Below are 21128 nucleotides of genomic sequence, written 5' to 3' on the forward strand. Positions count from 1 at the left end.
GCGAGCGATAATGGAGAGTCGTAATCGTCTACAGGGGGGCTGTGCAGAAGGGCCAGCCACCGTCTTGGCGGCCGGCAAGCGGACAGCGAGGGGGTCTGGGCGCGACACGAATGAAACTATCCACCCTGCCTGCACCTCTGCGCCGTAGACTGCTCTGCTTCGTATCTGTATACGCCGTTGCGCCGCTATTCGCGCGTTTGTTGTCGTGTTGCTCCACGCAGGAACACCCGGATGCACAAAAATTCCAGTCAACGTGAACCTAGCGGCTGCATATTCGTGCTATATCCGTACTAAACATAGAGGCGCGCACGGCGGCCGCCCAAACAAACACAGCATGGTCATGCCTCAGCGCGCATACTGCCTGCGTCTCACTATAGGACTGCCATTGCTCGGCGCTTGTTCCCTCCAAGCGCGACTGAGTTCCTCCCCACCACACTAGCAGAGCTTCGTATGCTTCCCTCCCATGGCAACCACGCCCACGCGAGCCAAGTCGAGCCGTTTATTTCTTCTTAGACTGGTGCACAATATCGATGATCTTGTCGACTACCGACGGATCCGAAAGCTGTCGGGAGGCGTTAGTAAACATCATCCCACCAAGTACGCGTCATCGCCGTCAACAAGAGAAAAATATTGGCAAAACTCAGACTTACTGTTGTAATGTCGCCCAACTGGTCCTCTTCTCCCGCCAAGATCTTGCGCATGATACGGCGCATGATCTTGCCGGATCGCGTCTTTGGCAGATCTGGCACCACAAAAATGGCCTTTGGTGCCGCAAACGGTCCAATCGACTTGCGCACTTGCATCACCAAGTCCTTCTTCACCTGGTCACTTGACTCTGTGCCGTCTTTCAGCGCTACAAAAGCGTTGACGGCTTGGCCTGTCAGTTCGTCAATGATACCCACCACGGCGGCCTCAGCCACTTGGTCTGCGCAACCGTCAGCAACTTGCATATCGGACTTTCGGACATAACGTACGGTGCTCAATAAGCGCAGCTTCGATCTCAGCGGTAGACAGCCTGTGACCCGAGACGTTGACAACATCATCAACGCGTCCGCGAATCCAGTAATAGCCCTCGTGGTCACGTCCGGCACCATCTCCAGTGAACTGCAGATATTATTAGAATTTGCACGTAAGTAATCAGCTTGCCCAAACTCACGTAGTAGCCCTTGTATACGTTCAGGTATGTGTCCATGTATCGCTTGTGTGCTCCCCAAACTGTGCGGGCCATGCTGGGCCACGGCTGCTTGAAGGCCAGTACACCCTCGACATCGTTGCCGTGAATCTCCTCACCGGACACGGGGTCGATGATCGCAGGCTCGATACCGAAGAATGGTAGAGATGCGGATCCGGGCTTCGTGGGTGTGATGCCACCCATGGGCGAGATGACGTGGGAGCCAGTCTCGGTTTGCCAGTAAGTCTGTCTCAGTCAGCAACAATGTCTGTGGCCGTACTCAGCCGCAACTCACATCAACAACGTGTGCCTCCTCTTTTCCGACAATCTCAAAGTACCACTTCCAAACCTCAGCAGCAATCGGTTCACCAACAGATCCGAGAATCCTGAGGTTCTTCATCTTGTGCTTGACGTGCTCGTCACCCGCACGCTTGAGCAGCCGCAGCGCAGTGGGCGCGACGTAGAACTGGCTGACGTTGTACTTGTCGACAATGTCCCAGTAGCGCGAGAAGTTGGGGTAGGCAGGTGTGCCTTCGAAGACGACGGTAGCTACACCAAGCAGTAGAGGGGCATATACGACGTAGGTGTGTCCTGTGATCCAGCCCACATCACCACCGCAGAAGAAGACGTCGTTGTCGTGGATGTCGAAGACGTACTTTCCAGTTGCTGCTGCGCCGAGAAGGTAGCCTGCGGTTGTGTGCATGACACCCTTGGGCTTGCCGGTGGACCCTGAGGTGTAGAGCAAGAACAGAGGGTCTTCCGAGTTCATCGACTCTGGCGCAATGTAGTTGGGGTACTTCTCCACCTCCTCATGCCACCACCAGTCGCGACCCTTGGTCCAGGGAACCTCGGCGCCGGTGCGCTTGTAGACCAGGCAGTGGCTGATGCCGGGACATTGCTTGAGAGCATCGTCGACAATCTTCTTTGTGCTGATTGTCTTGCCGCCACGCTTGCCCTCGTCGGTGGTGATGACGACCTTGCACTCAGCGTCGATGATACGGTCGCGTAGCGAATCTGACGAGAAGCCCGCGAAGACAACGGAGTGAACGGCACCGATACGTGTGCAGGCCAAGAAGGAGATGACGGCCTCTGGAATCATAGGCAGGTACAGAGCAACAGTGTCGCCCTTCCTCACGCCCATCTCCTTCAGTGTGTAGGCCAGCTTCGAGACCTGGCGGAGGAGCTCTCCGTATGTGATGATGCGGCCATCGCCCGCGTCGTCGGCCTCGTAGATGATGGCAGGCTTGTTGGGGTCCTTGAAGGCATGGCGGTCGACGCAGTTGTAGCTGGCATTCAGTCTGCCCTCGGCGAACCACGCGACATCGCCGTGTTCGAAGCTACCCGAGGACACGGTCTGGAAATCGCGCTCCCACGTGAGCAGTTCGCGCGCGAGTCGGCCCCAGAAAGCTTTCGGGTCTGTGATGGACTCCTTGTACAGCTTCTGGTACTCTTCGAGGTTCTCAAGATGCGGTTTCGAGTGCGGGTGCTTGCTGTGCGCGCGTTAGCTGCGTGCCGGGCGCTCGTCTGGGTGCGATCGCGATCTGGTGGTCGGCCAAACGCTCGGCGGCGCGGGGTCACCCCGCCCACCCGCGAGCTCTGGAGCTTGGATGACGCCGCAGCTGTCATTGTCTTGGTGCATGATGCAATGACCAAACAAACAGAGAGACTCACTCGTAAAACGCCTTGGGAACGTGGAATGTGTCCACCTGGTGGGCTTCGGCCACGACGGGCGGCTTGACGTCTCCTTCAGACATGTCTGGGCTGGTCGATGTGGATTATTTAGCCTGGCTGGCGGGGCAAAGGAGCTCGGCTTCGGCGCGCTGCAATTTCGCGACGAGGACAGTTCAGCAGCTTCACCAGCGTGGAAGCGTAGTCTGGCAGGACGCAGGTCAGAGACGGACGGATTGTCCAGAACAGTTATATGTTTCAATTCCGGGTAAAGGGGTCGGCGGTACGCTTGATTGCCGCAGGGGCCGGAGTGAAGTTGGTGAATGTTCGGGAAACAGCTGCTTAAGTGGAGCTTCGCGTGGCTGTTCAAGGTTCGAGATTGAGGCGACGCGGTTGGGGGGGGAGAGGTTTGTAATGCAGAGCACGAGATGGGCGAACGGCACTCTTATGAGCTGCGACTCTAGTAGGGCGTTGGTGATGTCGCCTTACCCCTCGCGTGCCTTCGCTGCGGGGACTGGAATATGACGAACAGCTTATTGCTGGCTTCTGTCTGGGCCCACACGTATTCCGTGGGCGGCACCATGATCCAATACGGATAGCATCCTGTGATGCCCTCCGTTTCTCCGGATCACTAGCACACCACGCCAGTCAGACTGTACTGCTGTGCCGATCCGCCGTCAATCTGCTTGACTGCCAATAATTGGCGACATCCAATTTGCCCTGCTTCACATGCTGTAAACGCGCGCAGCGACATGTTGGCTCATCAGGGCGGGCACTTATTCACCATCACCATGTACCTAGACATCCATGCTCGACCCTGAGGAAAACAGCTTCGGCAGGCAGCCGGCCCGCAACTTCGCGACCGCACAATATCTCCCGGCCGTACGCAATAGCCCGAATTCAGGCGGCGCAGTCGGCCTATAATGACTTGCAAAACTGTCATCACCTGGGCAGTGTCGAAGAGCAGGAGCTCTCCCGTAAGCTACAAGCTCGGCTACAAAGGTGCCGAACCCTCCTACAAAGCTCTTGGTATGACACCACACAAGCCCCAAGCACCCCATTGTGACCAGACTGTCAAGAGTACAAGTTCTACATATCTGGCAGGTTGTGGAGCTGATCGCATGTTCCTTTGCAAAGAATGGGCCTGACCACGCGATGCCTGCAAGCATCAGCTTTCGGGCGTGGGGAAGAGGGACGCAAGACCCATCCGAGGCACCGGCAATTGTTACCACTGGGCTGGTCGCCATATCTGTTCCCGTTTGTCTGTGCTAGCTGTCCTTTACTGTGGACACTTTTACATGGCGTGCTGGATTACTTACAAGGGCTAGCTGTGGGTGTGTTTTGTGTGCAGTTCGCGCTAAGCTTTCACCGTGCGAGAGGGTAATATGTTCCGTCCTCGGTTGACAGCCATGCGAGCGCGTTTGCGCGCGTGATTTCACGTGTGCAGTTTGCGATAGGGTCTACCTAGGTAATGTGCGATTGATACAGTAATCGCGATGCGACCATCCATACACATCTTGGCATTCAAACACGCGTCGTCATAGCTACCGGCATGCCGTATTGGCTGATGTTGGCAGGTCTGGGCACGCTGAAGCAGATGCCGATCAATAACGACTTACAGAGACGTATTAGTTGGAGCATTATCATTGCGGGGCCCCGCAGGAGAGCAATGGCTAAATCAAATATCTCCACGGCTCGACCAGTGTACTGTGCCTCCTCACATGAGCCAACTCAATGATTTCGCATTGGGATTAAGAAGCGGTCTGCAGGTCCGGAGATTGGTCTCAACTCCGGCAGAAACAGAAGCCGTAGTAGCCGTTTCTCGCGTCAAACGATCTTCGCAGCTCAACGGCGAAAAGATGGGAATATCTTCATCCAGTCTACATGGCAACAACTGTCCCATCCACTACATGTACCACCACATCCCCATCCCCACCCCCACCTCTACTATCACTCCTCCATTTCCTCTTCACCAATTCAGGATTAATCACAATCCCCCTCTCCCCAACCCCCTCCCACTCAAACTCATACGTATCCAACTGCCCAAACAACCATATCCTCACCGTCAGCGTATCCGTAATAATCCGCGCAAGATCCTCATCTCTATCCTGATCGCTAGACGTAGGATTCGCCCAAGGGAAAAAGGTAAGCGAGAAGTGTTCGGCTGCTTCGCGTGTTTCCGACTGCGCCATCCAGGATTTGCGCCGGTTCGGGTACCCGGTTATGGTGCTGTAGAGGTAGACGGAGACGCGGCGGTGGAGAGAGGTGGCGGCTATGAAGTCGGGATCTAGGATTGGGTGTGAGCTTAATGCCTTCCGTGGATCGAGGGGTAGGGATGGAGGTTTACCTGATCCAACGTCGGCGCCATTCGCGACATGCGCTAGCTCTTCTGGAAACAGAGTCCCTTCCTTGTCCCCTTTTTGCTTTGGCCCTGTTATACCCAGTACGTATGCTACGAGCGCATGTTTGAGTGCTGCAGTTGGACTTGAGCATTCTTGCAGAAGTTCCGCCATATCCACGCCTTTGATGCCGAACTTGGCGATTGAAGGTTCCATACTTGGAGTGATACAGGCATGTACGTCGCGGTAGAACTTCTCGATATGCTCATGCATCATGCTGAACAAGTGCGACACGCCGTTCCACACTTCATCGTCGTCTGCCGCAGGGGGTAAGAACGAGGTAACATCCTTGGACGGTTCGTTCACCATAGCGACTGGGGTTACCATCGGAGGAGATAATGCAGCAGTGGGCGTCGGTGGCATAGGTGTTTGCGATACCTGTACATATGGGCTATGTCGCCCTCCTAGACTGCCGACACCTTTGTGTTGCATCATTCCCAGATCGGGCGCAGAATCGGCATAGCTTGGGTAATCTTTCGTACTGACGTTTGCATTCTTGTGTTTATTCCGCTGCCTGAAGAGGAAGAAGGCGGCGGCAAATGCGATTGCTGCGCCAATGATGAATGTTCCGATGGCGATACCCGTTACTGCGCCAGCGCTCAATCCCTTCGTCTCGTCGCCAGCTGCTACTCCTGCCAGGGTTGCGACCGTTGCCTGACTTGGGTCTTGCGTCGTTACGGATGTTAGTTGGCTGGGTGATGCAGTTTGGCTTCGCGACGTTGATATTGATGTTCTGATGATTGAGGGTTGCGAAGTAAAGCCAGTGAAGGTAGCTTGCGGACTAGGGCTGTCCAGTTGGGTGATGCTATTGTCAAGGCTATCAGAGGTAGGCCACGGCTGTATATTCGAAATGCCATCTGATTGCGAACTCCTCCATGGAAACCGTGCGCTTGTCGGTGGAAGACCATTCTCGTCCGTTTGTGCGGTAGTTGTTAAAGCAAGAACAGCCCCGTTCGTCTCCGAGGTACTTGGACCGAATTTCTCACATCCTTCAAACCAAGGATTACACCGCGGTAAATCGTCGTCAAACGCGGTGGTCGTGAAACTCCGGATAAAAGGTAGCATCTTTACAGTACCCAGGTATATCAAGCCAAACCCAAGGCTGCACTTCAACCACGAATCCAACGGGCAAAAGGCGAAAAGGAGAGAAAAAGATCAGGAAACGAAACAAACCTCTCCAGCCTCAAGGCCACCTATGAACAAAGACAACCCCATCGTATAAGCCGATCAGGCTTCCAGTTCAGCCGCAGCATCCCACAAGGCACGCCGCACTCCGCCTCACGCACTGCAGCAACCCAAACCCCGAATCCTTCCAACTACCCAACTCCCAGACACACGCTTTGTTGCTTACCGTCGTACGGGCAATCAAGCCAGACGCCTTGTCAAGATTGTGCAGCTTCCCACTATTGGGACGGCGTAACGTGGGGCGCAAGGGTAGGAGTAAGCAAACCAGTCCAGTAACGAGTGCGCGGATACGGCGATCCATTTGTTGCGCTAGGGCGGCGGCTGTTTTGTTGTTTGGGGGCCTGGGGATGCATGTGTGGATAAGGGCGGCTGTGCGCAGCCTTGTTCTTGTTTGCACAGCCTAGGTAAGGGTTGTCCGCGTTGTGCAGGGTAGGATGGGTTTTAGATTGCGGGTGTCTCACTTGTTGGTGGTTGTTTGAGCGGCGGGCGGGGAGATGTCACGGCACGTGGTGGTTAAATGGGGAAAGAGGGAGGTTTGCACATGCCATTTCTCAAATCCAGGTTGCCGGCGGGCAAGGGCAGGGTCTATGTGTTCTAGCGTCCACCACCACCACTTCTTCAAACCTTGTTTCTGGTTTCTCTGGTGAACTTCCCTCGAGTTCGCTTGTTGGTATGGGTACTTTGGCACCTTCGGTACCTTCAAGTTCTTGTGCGGTCTCTTGGCAGGGAAGTTCTGCTGTGCTGTACGATCCTTTGTGGGCCAGCATCTCCACAATCTGATGGTGAGCTGAGACTTCAGCTGCGCTTTCATCGGAGCTATACCCCCGCGCTCTTTGTTTGCGTCGCCTGATACATACAAAGGCGATGATCAGGGCTACTAATACCGCCAAAGCCACGATGCCGGCTGCGATCCCTCCCTTTGCGCCGTTGGAAAGACTCTTTGAGTTGGGAGCCGCTGCGCCCGTGTTGGTGGAGGTAGCTGAAGATGTGGGGGTAGAGGAAGTCGAAGAAGCTGTCAACGTTGATTGTCAGCGACTAATGTGTTGCTCATAGAGAATCATAGAGACATACCCGTCACTTTCTCCAACCTCCCATTCTTCAAAAAGCATCCCCGCAACCCCAATGTCTCACAATCCTCATCCAACCCCTCCACCAGATCCGGCGCCAACATCGCCGCATCAATCACAAACCCGGGATACACAGCCGTCGCCGCATCGAACGTAGCGTTCATGAGCCAACAATTTTCGAATTCTGTTGCGCCGAGAGGTCGAAAATCGAAACCGTAGCACAATGGCTCTTTCTTGACGCAGCGGCCCATGCAATCGGACCAAGTTTCTTCGAAGGTGGGATCGAGGAAGTCGACTTTGGCGCCAATGTCTTTCCCGCAGAGGTTTTGAAAGGGTACGGTAAGGTTGAAGTCATGGTAGGTGGTGGTGTTGCCTTCGCACCTGTCGCTGTCTGATTGTGCGGTGGTGTGTGTGATGATCGTAAGAAGGCATGCGAGCCAGACGTATGAAGGCATTATGGGCAGCACAATAATGAGTCGTCCCCTACTTAGCAGACGGTAAACAGAGATCGGGAAGATACAAGAAAGGCCGGATTTACTGAGCACCTTCGGTAGCTAAAATACATCTTCTCCGTCTTCTCCCACAGCCTGGTAACGAGCATCGGCCCCCTCAACAGATGCAGCGGACATGCCGCAGACGATCCTCTCGACGTCAAGATCTGTACTTTACCCAATGATACTCGCACCGTGCATCTTCTCCTCCAGCCACATGTTCTTGGCAAAGCACGAGGCGTTCTCAGCCTTGTGCGAACCTCAGGAGCTATGCTGAGAAACTGGGTCCGTTGTAAGGGTGGAGTGTATAAATAGTCTGAATGAACGGGAGAGAAGACGATCTTGTATTTTACTGCGCCCTTGAACAGGAATGCTGCGCAAAAGATTGAACTTAGTGAGTAGCTAGCCTCGTCCGTCAGAGTGAGCGATATGTATGCCAAGAATATGGCGGTTCATGTGCATTGCGGGACGGCCTGCCGTAATCGTTGTTCATAGAAAAGATCAGCTTCAATGTTGATCAAATTTGCAAGTGTCGACTGGCTTGACGTTGTCAAGTAACCGCCATTGCTCTCCACCTTCCCTCAATAAGAAAACGGCCTAATAGCATACGTCTCCTTCTCCTCCGGCAGTGGCGAAACAGGCTTCTCCATAAATTCGGGGTACAAATACCACGCCAAGTGTTTGCCCTCCGTCTGCGCACTAGTCCACCCATTGCCCAACCAAGCCAACCTGTTGCTCGTCTTCCCCACACCATGTAGCTCTGTACCGTCACTCTGTCCCTCGAGCTCATCCAAATAAATATAGTCGAAGTCTTCCCACCTCGGACTCCTCATCGTCTCAACACAATGCAACGTACTTCCTGGCCAGAGCCCAACGACCTCGCCCGTCCCCTTGTTCTTGTACCAACTTCGGCATTCGTCGGCGAAGACAGTGCCCTGGAAGTAGGCGTCGACGTATTCGATGAAGTCCTTCTCGCGCGCTTCCTTGACAACCATGGCTGCGATGTTTTCTTTTTGGATCTTGCGGATTGCTTTGATGATGTAGTCGCCTAGGGTCTCGATCATGCACGTCAGGCTGCCGGAGCCGATTGCGGCGTTGGGACCGAGCATGGTGAAGAGATTGGGGAAGCCAGATACGGAGTGTGAGAGGTAGTTTACGGCGCGGTCCTCCCACCTTTTAGCAAGTGGCAGGCCGTTGCTGCCGGTTAGGGGGAACGGAGGTGGGGCTGAGGCTTTGAAGCCTGTGGCACACACGAGAACGTCGATTTCGTGCGTTTTTCCGTCGGCTGTGTGGATTGCGGATTCGGAGATGTGTGTTATGGGCGATGTGACGAAGTCGACATTGGGTTGCGTCAAGGCTTCGAGATAGCCTGGACCAGGCGTCAACCGACGGCACCCTGGGGAGAAGGAGGGTAAGAGTGCTTCGAAGATCTCAGGCTTGCTCTTCAGCCTCTCTTTCATGTGCTGATGGAACATATCCTTTGCGCCCTTTTGTAACTCAGTCCCTTTCATGGTAACAGCATGGATGCTGTTTCCATCTTCCTCGACTGAAAGCCTGAACTTGTGGTAATATTCTGGATCGTTCGCGAAACGATCGCGAAGCTCTGGGGGAATCGTCGAACCATTGAAACCGTACTTGTCCCATAGCTGTTGGCCGAAGGGAGGCGAGATCCACGTCTTACTACGCACAAAGGTACTAATATGAGTACCTGGTAGACGCTGCAGCGACGGGACAATCTGGATGGAGGAGGAACCAGAACCGATGACGCCTACTCGCTTGTTGTTGAAGTCGTAGGCTTGATTCCAGACTGCCGAATGCATGACCTCGCCTTTGAACGTCTCAAAGCCCTTTATCTCAGGCCAAGATGGTGTGTTCAAACCACCCCTCCCTGAAACAAGTACGTCGGCCTTGTCCTGTAGCACATCTCCTGTGTCGAGATTCTTCACTGTGATGTTCCACTTCGCAGTCTTGCCATCCCAGTGGCATGCCTGAATCTCATGGCGTAGCTTGATGAAGCGATCCGCGGAGTACTTGTGCGCTACGTCTTGGAGGTAAGATTGAATCTCCGCAGACGGGGCATAGAGCGACGACCAGTTCGGGTTCGGTTGGAACGTATACTGGTATGAGTGAGCTGTAGATTATTAGCCGTGGTTGTACTCGTAAGTTCAAGCTTGCTTACATGGTATGTCGCATGCGCAACCGGGATATCTGCGATCAAGTCAGTGAATGCACTGCGAAACAGTAAGAAGACCTTGGTTAGTCACAGAAGAAATGCTTACCTGTTCTCGTACCAAGTCCCTCCAACGCCGCCATTCTTCTCATAGATGACAAGATCGACATTTCTCAATCTCTCTGGAATGCGAATGCCGCAATAGATGCCCGAGTATCCAGCACCGATAACAACAACTCTCAGACGTCGCAAGTTTTCCACAGGCGCATCGTTGAGCTTGAAAGGCGGCTTCGCTGAAAGCCCATTGGCATCCTCGTTAATGGAAATGCCAGGCGTGTCGATAGGAAGGTTAGGTACTGCCGACATCGTCAAGAAAGAACGAGTTACACAATAGGAGTAATTGCGCGACGTGTATCCAAATTAAATGGTTTATTCAGAGGCTAGACTGGCCAGCGTAGGTGGTAGTATAGAGTATGACAGAAACGATCCAGATGATGTTGGCCGCAAAATGGCGACAGAGAACCGTTATAAGTACGGCCACCTACACCCCTCACCATCGTCAGGGTTGGCCGTATGATACAAGTGCCGAAGCAGTAGGCGGAGCGTTAGCGAGACGTCGAGTTACCAGTCGGATTCAGCAGACGGCCTGGGGTTCCACCGCTAGGCTTAGCCTATCAGAGCGCGACAGCCTCCGCATCTGTGTCGGCCGAGGCGCCACCCCGGACCTCCACATGCGTCCCGCTGCATCCCGCAACGCGCTCTTAGTGACTTCGCGGAATGTCCCCGTGAAGACTTGCGCGTTCGGCTCTGGATAGTTTTCTATCCGTCCTGTGCAATACAGCTGAGAAACCCCTGCGATGAGCGGCGCGATAGTTGTACCGCAGAGCTGCAATTGAGTTTGTTCCATAGACGATCCCCGGTACTACCTCGGAACCGTGACGATAGCAATCTGTAGTAGTGTAAGCAATTGGAAATCTTCTCTTCGCATTTTGCATACCTGATTTCCAAGAGCGATAGATAACCTAGAACTATCTGGCTCCCAACCAAGACTGTACTCTCCGTCTATGGCCGGGTTCCATTTGTCGCTGGGAGTTTCACTGGCGCGCCACGAGGCAATTGGTACATCTCTCTTTTCTACATCCCAAACAGTGACGGCATCGGGGCCTGCAGCAGCTAAGAGCGACCCGTCTGGAGAGAAAGCAATCTTAAAGGCCTGCGTACCATCCGTGGTAGGTAGATATTTGACGCATTTGAAAGGTTCGTTTGCGTCCCAGATGCGCGTTGCACCAGCCATGGAGCTCGTTGCAAGCAGAACAGAGGGCAGCGAAGAACCGTTCGTAAGGTGGCTGGTCTTTGATTTTACGCGGAAGCTGAGATCGGTGGGGTACTCATCAGGATATTCGTGGACCTGTAGTTGTATCGAGTCGTTGGGGTGGAGGATGCCAAGATAGTACTTCCTGTCTTCGATACCCAGCACGGCGATGATCCTAGACGCGGCGTCGTATTTGACTGTCTCCCATGTTACTGAAGTATCGAGGGTTTGCTGGGTAGTCAAGGAGTCGTTGACTTGGTAGATCTTGAAGAGCTTGATACCACAAACGACAAAAGCAGAGTCGCTTATCCAGTGGGCGTCGAATATGGCCGTGTCGGTGAATTCGGTCCATGCGGGTATAGAGTCGCTATCGTTCTTCCACACCTTGATGGAGCCCTTCTCGCCGTCTGTTGATATCGAGAGCAGCAGGTTTCGTTCGGGGTTCCAGCGAAGCGTGTTGATGAGGCCGGCAGTGGAGGAGATGACCTGCGAGGCCTGGCCGCCTTCGGTCAGCTTGATGAGCTTGTCCATCATCATCTTCTCGCCGACTTCGTTGGATCGCTGTTCGCGCACAGAGACGGTGAGTTCGTTGTCGGAATGCCAGCACAGGGCGGTGACGTCGAAGTTGTCGACGGGTAAGGGTATGTCGAAATGCTGGGTGGGGGGTTCATGGCCAGGGTCTTTGCTCACAACGTGAACTTGGAGGAGGGATTTGCCGGCTGCGAGCAGTACAGGGGAGTCTATGGGCCCCCATAGTGTGTGCTCGATAAGGCAGGCAGGGTCTGAAGGGGGAGGGATGGAGACGATGCCGGGAGTGAGATCAGCCACAGCGATGGCCTCGGTCTGGATCTCAGCGTCCTGGCCGATGCTGAGCGTGGATATGGGGATATCAGCAAGCGAGGGCGACTCGGCTTCCGAGACCATGGGCTCCGACTCGGCTCGCACGCTGTTGGTCACATGGGTGGTGCCGTTGTGCTCGATGTCCATGGCATCGCCGTTGACCTGGGGCTCGGGGCGCGGCTCGACGCCATTCGTGGGCTTCGTCTTCTTGCGCTTGAGCGTCTTCTTGGGCGGGGGTTCTTGGACAGCGCCGTTGGCCTCGGCGGCGAGTTCGTGTGCGGGAATGCCCTTGTCGAGGGTCAAGAGGTTGCCATTGCGCGCCGAATAGGGTCGTCCGTGGTCGCTGCCGAACTTGTAGCGCGGCTCCGTCTGCGCTCGTCAGTACCAGCTTCCCGCGCGCGTGTATGCGACGTACATTGCAAGCCTCGGCCTGCAGCTGGTCGAAGCACAGCCCGTCCTGGACGAGCCTGATGAGAGCGTGCTGCTCGATGTTCTTCGCAAAGGGCAGCGTGTCGGGGTCGCGGATCCAGCATCGCGAGAGTTGCAGGGCGGCATTACCGAATCCGGCCTCCTGAAGATATCGCCATACTGCACCTAGACGTCAGTCATGCAGGCCAACAGAGGCGTGGGCTGGGGACGTGTACCGAGATAGTTCATCGCGTTGCTGCTGAGAGTCTCCGCCATGGCGCATCCTGTACGCGCTGCATGCGCCGGGGAGCTGAGTGCGTAGGGTCGGTGATAGACGGGGCGTGCTGGGTGCGCGATTCGTGGTGGGTGTCGTCGTCGAGCTGGTAGGAGGATCGAAGGCTACCTGCAACTACTCAGCACTCTGGCGGCCGCTAGTCCCCACAGGATCTCCGTCCGAGCGTCGTTCATGATCCCTGCCGTCGACACATGCAGACGCTCCCACGCCTGCATGCTCAATTCACCAAAGACACCTCCACCGCCCGTCTGGACCTACCCGGGCCGATACGTGAAGGACGCCCGACTGCCTCGCCTCCCGCCTCCAGACGCTGCATTCTCCCCACCATGGCGCGCATCAACCTGCCCCCGCTCACTCGCGGCGTGCTGGCGGCCGTCGTATTCTTTACGCTGGTAAATTTCGCACTGCGACCCAACGCCAACCTGGTGGAAAAGATCGAGAAGCCAATCATCGGCGTGGGAAACGGCGTCCCGTGGCTTACCATCGTCCCCCGCTATTCGGTGCCGTGGTATCCTTGGGTCTTCGCGCTGGCGACGGTGGTGGAGCAGAACCTCCTCGGCCTCATCACCACCGGACTCACCGTCTTCTACGGCGGACGCTACCTGGAAAGAGCGTGGGGGTCTCACGAGTTCACCAAGTTCATGCTCTTCGTGGCCATGATACCCAACATGCTCGCCTATCTGCTCTACATCGTCGGCTACCTGGTCATGGGCAAGACCTCTCTGATGTGCGTACTCGGCCTTCGTCCCATACACTGTACTGACCAAGCATAGGCGCACGACCATCTCTGGCGGCATTGCCATCCAAGCCGGCTTCCTCGTCTCCTTCAAGCAGCTCGTCCCCGAACACACCGTTGCCATCGCAAAGGGCCTCATCCGCATGCGCGTCAAGCACTTCCCTGCCATCTTCCTCCTCACCAACACTATTTCCGGCATAATACTGGGTACGGAGACGGCCATGTTCTTGGCCTATTTCGGCTTCTTCACTGCCTGGATCTACCTCCGCTTCTACCGCATAAGCCCATCACTATCGTCTACCGCAACTGGCGACGGCTCTGTCATCCGCGGCGACGCCTCAGATACCTTCTCGTTTGCCCACTTCTTCCCGGAGCCCATACAAACACCCGTTGGTGCCCTCTCCGACGGCATCTACAACACACTCGTATCGCTCAAAGTGTGCATACCCTTCTCAGATCAGGATATTGATGCAGGCAACGAACAGGCGAGCGCCCGGGCTGAAGGGGGCTTACCCAGCATCATGAACCCCAACAGCAAGGGTGGTCGAGGAGGAGCCACACGTGCTGAGGCGGAGAGGAGACGTGCTCTCGCTCTAGAAGCTCTGAACCAGCGCCTAAACGCAGCAGCGTCTCGGGGCCCCAGTGCCGCTGCTCCGTCAGCGCCTTCTGTCTCTGGACCTACCGAGTCACTCGGCGAGACGAACTACGAGCCGGACCGACCAGAAGCACCCGAGAGATCAGGGGCTTAGTACACTCGCTCTCAGGGATATCTTAGATCGCTTTGATTACCCGTTCTCGTTCATATACCCGTCCCCCACTCCATCCAGTGTCTACACGATCTCCATGGCTTGGGCATGGGACATTGCGGCGGCGTCTTGTTAGCGTTACAGCGCTTTGTTTGGTCGCGTTATTGGAGCGCATGTGATACCACCACTCGGGAGGGACTTGTCAGTATTCTTGTACCCAATTATTGTCTACTATCAGAATAGAGTAAGTCGACTGTTTACGCGTCCACCGTTCCATCCGCCGGCTGTTGCACCTTGCGAAAGACGTTGCCGCGACGCAGCGGGCCAGTGCCAGAAACGGCACTTCATCAACAATGCGCACTCAAGTGCTCAACTGTACTCGACTTGAATCAGCACTGCCGTTGCGTTTCAGTCGACATGCATCTCTCATGCGCACATAATCGAGCGCCTCCCAGTCACCACCCGCACTTTTGAAGACTACGTTTCCGCAGAAGTCCTCGAAGGGATGCACGCAGCCTACGTGCAGCCTGGTCGCGTACTGCAGGTGATCAGTGCAACCGGGCATTTTGTTACACAACTCTACCCGCCGAGTCTCACGGAGCCGGTAGAGAGCAAGTGTCGTGACAGTTGATACACAGAAAAAGAAATTGCCGTCTCATATTGCTTTGGGAAGAAAGATGCTCTCACCTCCACGAGACGTACAACTCACGAGAAGTACAAGTAGACCGGAAATCTCTATAGTTTCTGTAGACAACGTGCGGCCTATTCACATTCCAGTCCTATCAAATCTTTCTACTTCGACAGTAGCAAATCGATCATCATGTATACATCCATCCTCACCACCCTTTTCATAACCAGCACCACTCTTGCTGCAAGTCTTCCCCCGAGCCCAGGTCATCCTTTCATCCCCTCAGAATACGTACCAGAATCTGCACATCCACCTGCAAAGCGACAAGGCCTCCCCCTCGGCGATGTTTTAGGTGGAGGCGATGTTCTGGGCGGAGGCGGTCCTCTGGGCGGCCTAGGAGACTTATTAGGCGCTGGAGGCGACGCCGAGAGCTCTTCCGCTGCGCCCGCCCCGGCTCCGACTCCTGTTCCTAGAGCATCAGACATCGTCATGACGACCACCATGGTCACCGTAACAGCGACGTTGTCTACGCCGTTGCCAGAAGCGCCATCAGCTTCCGTGTCTCCTGTGCCTGAAGATGTGGCCGGCGTCTACGTCTGCGACGACATCAACTGGAACGGCGCATGTTCGCACCATTACACCAAACCAGGAGGCTCAGACATTGACTGCGCACAACTTTCTGGCAGGGAATCATCCATCGGGCCGGATCCGGGGTTCTTGTGCGAGTTCTTCACGTATGTACTAACAATTCTTCTGCTCGGGTTCTTAGCTAATATTTTTCTTAACAGCAACAACTCTTGCCGCAAGACTCCTGGCGTTGAATCAGATTTCCTCAGCTTGAGCTGGCCTGGTAATGCGGATTTGAGGAGTACGGACAAGGGTGATTTGAACGATAAGTTCTTGAGCTATGTTTGCTTCAAGGTGTTGTAGAAAATGTGGATTTGGGAGATGGGGATTGAGAGTTCCAGAGGTTTAGGAGGGGCTTGAAAAAGGATTGAGGGAGAGACTGGTGCTTTCGTTCGGGTTCAATTGATGATTTTACGACTCAGATCTTGACTTTAGGTATCGTGAACTTCTTTCTGAGTGTGTTGGTGAGGACTTGTCGTCCCGTGGCGCCTGCACAGCAAGTTGCTGGTTTGAGTCGTTACTGACGATCAATGGCCATATGCTGCTTCTCGTGCATACGTGTGTCTCTGTAGCACATGTCAGGCACGCTACAAGTTCGCTCCTCACATATATCGTTGTGTTCTTTGTTTGTTTATTTACCTGCCCCCATTCTTCCTCCATGCTTCCTCTATCACATCTCTTCCACACCACTCTTTTGGAGTATGACACATTCTTCTTCGTTCTCAACCATCCTCAATTCTATCATCATATATCGCTTCCAACTCTCATCCATACCCACTATCGATATCTCAACACTCTATCGGTATCCTTATCATATCGTCACCACATCTTCATCACTCCATCGTTACGGACGAGAACACGCACAGCACAGCCTCATCGTATTCAGCAAGCCCCAGAAGTACAGCAAGTACAAAGCGGGCTCTGCCTCGAGTCGCTTGGCCAGACGCAAGATTGGGGCTGGGGCAGCGACCTCTTCTGTCTTCGTTGTGGCAAGTATAGCCATACCAAGGAAAACTACCAAGGCAAGCGCTGCTACGCCAAGGTCAAGTGCAACCACTGTGCCTCTTCGCAGTCGGACAAGCGCGTTGGTCTCGTACCAGTATATCATTGGCGACATCGCTACGACAGTATGTATCTGACCCCAGAAGATCTTCATGTCATACTAACTGTTCGTTAGTATCATTGCAACATTCATACCGCCATATCTCGCACATTCTTATCCAGTCTATCGATATCTCCATTGTTCTCTCGCCAGCTCTTATCCTGCCACGATCGAAGGCTTCTACAAGAACACCACGGTTTGACGCAGCTACGAGTTCAATCCATGATCGATAACACTTTCCTCGAGGAGTTCATGTATCCACAATGCAACATCGCTCTTATCGGAAACATTGCCACAACCGTATGCATCCGACCCTACAACTTCTCTGTGCTATGCTAACTGTTTCTTAGTATTATTACGGCATCTCTACCTTATTCATCCCTCCATAGGCAACACTACCCTAGAGGAAGTCAGATACTCGCAGTGCAGCAACGCTCTGCTCGGCGACAACGCCATCGAGAATTTCCGATTCTTCCAGTGCATTTTCGGCAACATCGTTACCACTGTATGTCTCTTTCTCTGTGGCTTCACGATGCCCTACTGACTGTTTCTTAGTATCATTACGGCATCTCTACGTTATTCATCCTCATTTTTCGACACATGTATCCTCAACAGTTGGAGATGCAGAAGGTGCGCGAGCAGCAGATGGCGCAACAACAGGCAGCGCAACAGGCAGCGCAACAGGCGCTATCGCTGCGCTGATACCCCTTGTCTCATCCGCGACACTCGAGGTACGTCTCATTCGATAACTAGGTATCTAACTATCCAGAACTAACTTCATTATTCCAGCGTCGTGCCACCGTATTGCCATATTCTTGATATCCTTCCTCCAGGAAGGTCCTCATTCTCGTCATGAGCTATTCCTTCCTATCATCATCGCCATCATTCAACGACATTCTTATGACATATCAATAATACCATTACTACGCCCTCGCAAACGCTCACATTGTTGGTCTTTCTTGCTAAGCCACCCGATGTCATGCTAACAAGAGTTCAAGATTACCCGTCAGAACTCCAACAGCAACGGAGAAGACGCGCTCAAATATCTGTTCCGCGCACTTGACTCCAATCATTTTCCAAGCTCTTGGACTCTTGAACAAGGGCGCGCGCGGCTCATTGCTATTATCCAGGGTGTCGAGGCTATATTCCTATCGTCTTTCATCCATCGATACCCTAACTTCAAGTGGTACTTCAACGACCTCTACACAGTCATTATTACCTCGGGCCGCACACTTTCGCATCTTTACCTTCATTCTCAACAACTCCATTATTTATCGGCATTCAGCGACTGTTCTCCATATCCTCGTTCTAGCCATGCATCTGCTCCAGTCAGTTCCAGATCTGAGGGCTCTGCTCCTTATCGTTTCGCATTCATCCATATCCTATCGTTATGCCTACGGCGTCGCACAGGTCAAGCTCGGTTCCCTGTCTCGTGTCCTTGGAATCTACAACACACCGAGATTCAGGAACTGAAAGACCGTGTCAACGCCCGCGCATCGTCTTGTCCGATGCGTACATACCATTAGTAGCAGGAGCGACTGCGCGAGAAGTAAATGATCCCCGGGGTTCATGGGCTGGATGTTAATCGTCGCGATTTGAGGTCCATGTGGTTGGAAACGTCGCCTTGAGGGATTTGGGAGCAGACTTCGTTGGTGTAGCTCTTATCTTGAGAATACTATGCTCTGTTGTCAATCTTGCTTCCCGTGCCACAGTGATGCCGATGTTTCGTCCGACGATGGAACACCGAGCAAGCATACTCCAGCGCGCGATCAAGATTCCGAGCTTTTCCTTCATCTCTTGCAACCCTGATTGACATTACGCGCCAGAAGGTCCGTTCTCCATCCAATTAGCTATATCCTCGGACTAAAGGACGGGAACAGCCTTCGTTCGTGGAATTTATGTCTTCCGCGCCATTCCCATTTCAGTTTAGTGCATCATTTACCAGGTCCGCGATCGTCATCGCAACGGTCATCTTGCCACATACCCACGGCTGCACCCCCGCATCTTCTCAAATTTACGACTACCACACTATTCTAGTGTCATGCGCAATATCGCAAAGTAAATGCTTGGCCAATTATGGCTACACAACATGCAGTAGCATCGTGGCTGTAGAAAGATCGCGGAGTTCTCCAAAGGCTACCCGGTTTTCTCGTCCTGTGCAATTTATTCTGAGGCCACGATTCAGGTCACTGCGGAACTTGTTTACTATTCTACGAGATTAGTAACGGTCCTCCGTGTTAGCCTCGATACTAAGTACAATGTTGCACAGTATAAATGCGTGGGTAGTCTCAGTGCCACGACGCGCTGCGCATCTTTCAAACCATCAAATTTCATCATGAAGCTTTCCGTATCCCCTCTCGTACTGCTAGCAGCCATCGACAAAGTCACGGCCGTTCGGTTTCTCGGACGTGTGAATCCGGACACGCAAGAGTTGACATGGCCTGGAACCGGCGTATCCTTCACCTTCACCGGTTCCTCCGCTAGCATCGGCATCGAAGGCACAAGCGGCACCAACAGTGCTCAATTGACCATAGATGGCAAAGCGACTGTCATTCCTGAGGTTAATGGTACCTCCATCGAAACGCCCGCTGACCTCGGTAACGGCAAACACACGGTGGAACTGCGGAAACGATCAGAAGCTTCATATGGCACCATAACCATTGGCAACGTAACAACGGACGGCACCTTCGGTCCAGACATGTACGCCTCGCGCAAGATCCAAGTCATCGGGGATTCCATCACTGTGGGCTACGGCCTCGACGGCGTCAACCCATGTGTGAACAGCGCCGCTGTGGAGAACAATCCCAAGACCTACGCCGCCCTGGCTGCCGACGCATTAGATGCCGACTACGATATCATCGCCTGGAGCGGCATCGGTCTGACGAGAAACTACGTCTCTCCCACCCCCGATCCAAGCGACATCATGCCTCAACGCTGGACTAGATATGGCGCTCTCGATCCGCTGAACAGCTACACGTTTCCCGCAAACGCCACACCAGATGCTGTAGTCATCAATCTTGGTACCAACGACTTTGGCTATCAAGCCGGCGTCCGCGACCCGATTGTTCCAGCAGAATACACCGCTGCAATGGTCAACTTTGTCAAGACAATCAAGACACACTACCCAAATGCTGCTTTCTTCCTTCTGACATCGCCTATGCTTGGCGACGGGTATCCTGCAGGTCAGGCACAGAAGACTACGCAGACGAATGCATTGAACGCTGCGATTGCGCAACTTAAGAACAGCACGAAGATCAGTCTGGTGGATATGCCATCGCAGGGCTCAGACGTTGCTTGTGATTACCATCCCAATGCTGCGACACATGCGGAGATGGCGGAGCTTCTGACCAAGGCTCTTGCTGGTGAGCTGGGTTGGTGAGGAAGTAGAGTCGTTGTAAAGAGGGGTTGAAGATGTATATATTTTGACACTGTAAATGTATCTAAGATTATCGTTGATGCTGAAAAATGTCGGTACGTGATGACTATCAAACTTATTGCGTAGACATATACTTTGTTCGACCCGGTCTACGTAAGAAAGATCAATCGCGTCGCTCGCAACAAGCATCTATGCAAGACATGACATGCAGATGTTCACTCCAAAAGCCCGCGTGGTACAAAGTGTACCATCACAACATCTCCCGAGCAAGCGCTTTTGTTCCACACCATCACATCTGAACAACACTGACCTTTTGTCCAGCCCTTCTGCCACAACTCTCATAACAGCTCACACAAACTATCGAGAAGAGAGGCTCCTTGACATTCACACCATATACACCGAGAGTAACTCTTCTACGTCCACAGGCCGCATCCCAGTGACGAGGCCTCAGGCACAAGCATCTCCCTTGCCCATGCTACATCTGTACAAACCCTTACTTTCACGATACCACATTTCTCCACATGACCCTCTACACCGAAACATCTTCATACATGTACAACCCACCTCCACCGGTCCACCCCCACCTCACGCCACCCCAAAAGACCGTCTCACCTTGCCCCTTCCACCCACAATATTCGCCCCCCGAGTCGGCCCTTCACTCACGATGGAAGACCCAGACTATCCCCTCAGGTCAAGATCCAGAATCCAAAAATCGTATGATAATACATCAAAGTTCACCATTTCGGACCGTCGAAGGAAAGTTATCACCTGGACCCTGGCGCGGGGGTTCCGCTACTTTTCGAGACACGATGGCACCCGTAACGAGGCTGGCAGCAGTCTCAATCCGGCGAGGTGGAAAGCGGAAAGCTTGTGATAAGGGAAGGGATGTGTTGCGTTACGACGCACG

General features: G+C 53.7%; 6 protein-coding genes across 6 annotated transcripts; 4 read left to right on the forward strand and 2 right to left on the reverse strand.

The window, feature by feature from the left end:
• Positions 1 to 499: 499 nt before the first annotated feature.
• On the reverse strand, positions 500 to 2925 carry J4E92_003495 (uncharacterized protein; the record flags this gene model as incomplete). The annotated part of the gene is made up of 6 exons (XM_051494892.1): positions 500 to 562; positions 651 to 925; positions 975 to 1104; positions 1157 to 1417; positions 1467 to 2661; positions 2843 to 2925. The coding sequence occupies 6 exons, from the start codon at positions 2923 to 2925 to the stop codon at positions 500 to 502; spliced, it is 2007 nt and encodes a 668-aa protein (XP_051355185.1).
• A 5637-nt stretch (positions 2926 to 8562) lies between these two features.
• J4E92_003496 (uncharacterized protein) lies at positions 8563 to 10517 on the reverse strand (the record flags this gene model as incomplete). The annotated part of the gene is made up of 3 exons (XM_051494893.1): positions 8563 to 10112; positions 10161 to 10189; positions 10261 to 10517. 3 exons carry the CDS (start codon positions 10515 to 10517, stop codon positions 8563 to 8565), a joined length of 1836 nt encoding a protein of 611 aa, XP_051355186.1.
• Positions 10518 to 13332: 2815 nt separating this feature from the next.
• On the forward strand, positions 13333 to 14491 carry J4E92_003497 (uncharacterized protein; the record flags this gene model as incomplete). Its single annotated transcript, XM_051494894.1, has 2 exons — positions 13333 to 13733; positions 13780 to 14491. The coding sequence occupies 2 exons, from the start codon at positions 13333 to 13335 to the stop codon at positions 14489 to 14491; spliced, it is 1113 nt and encodes a 370-aa protein (XP_051355187.1).
• Positions 14492 to 15617: 1126 nt separating this feature from the next.
• Positions 15618 to 16046, forward strand: J4E92_003498 (uncharacterized protein; the record flags this gene model as incomplete). The annotated part of the gene is made up of 2 exons (XM_051494895.1): positions 15618 to 15850; positions 15905 to 16046. The coding sequence occupies 2 exons, from the start codon at positions 15618 to 15620 to the stop codon at positions 16044 to 16046; spliced, it is 375 nt and encodes a 124-aa protein (XP_051355188.1).
• A 1021-nt stretch (positions 16047 to 17067) lies between these two features.
• On the forward strand, positions 17068 to 17547 carry J4E92_003499 (uncharacterized protein; the record flags this gene model as incomplete). Its single annotated transcript, XM_051494896.1, has 3 exons — positions 17068 to 17145; positions 17252 to 17350; positions 17461 to 17547. The coding sequence occupies 3 exons, from the start codon at positions 17068 to 17070 to the stop codon at positions 17545 to 17547; spliced, it is 264 nt and encodes an 87-aa protein (XP_051355189.1).
• A 1633-nt stretch (positions 17548 to 19180) lies between these two features.
• On the forward strand, positions 19181 to 20224 carry J4E92_003500 (uncharacterized protein; the record flags this gene model as incomplete). Its single annotated transcript, XM_051494897.1, has 1 exon — positions 19181 to 20224. One exon carries the CDS (start codon positions 19181 to 19183, stop codon positions 20222 to 20224), a length of 1044 nt encoding a protein of 347 aa, XP_051355190.1.
• Positions 20225 to 21128: the final 904 nt, after the last annotated feature.

Source organism: Alternaria infectoria (assembly GCF_024043175.1).
Source record: "Alternaria infectoria strain BMP 0036 chromosome Unknown scaffold_4, whole genome shotgun sequence".
Taxonomy (NCBI): Eukaryota; Fungi; Ascomycota; class Dothideomycetes; order Pleosporales; family Pleosporaceae; genus Alternaria; species Alternaria infectoria.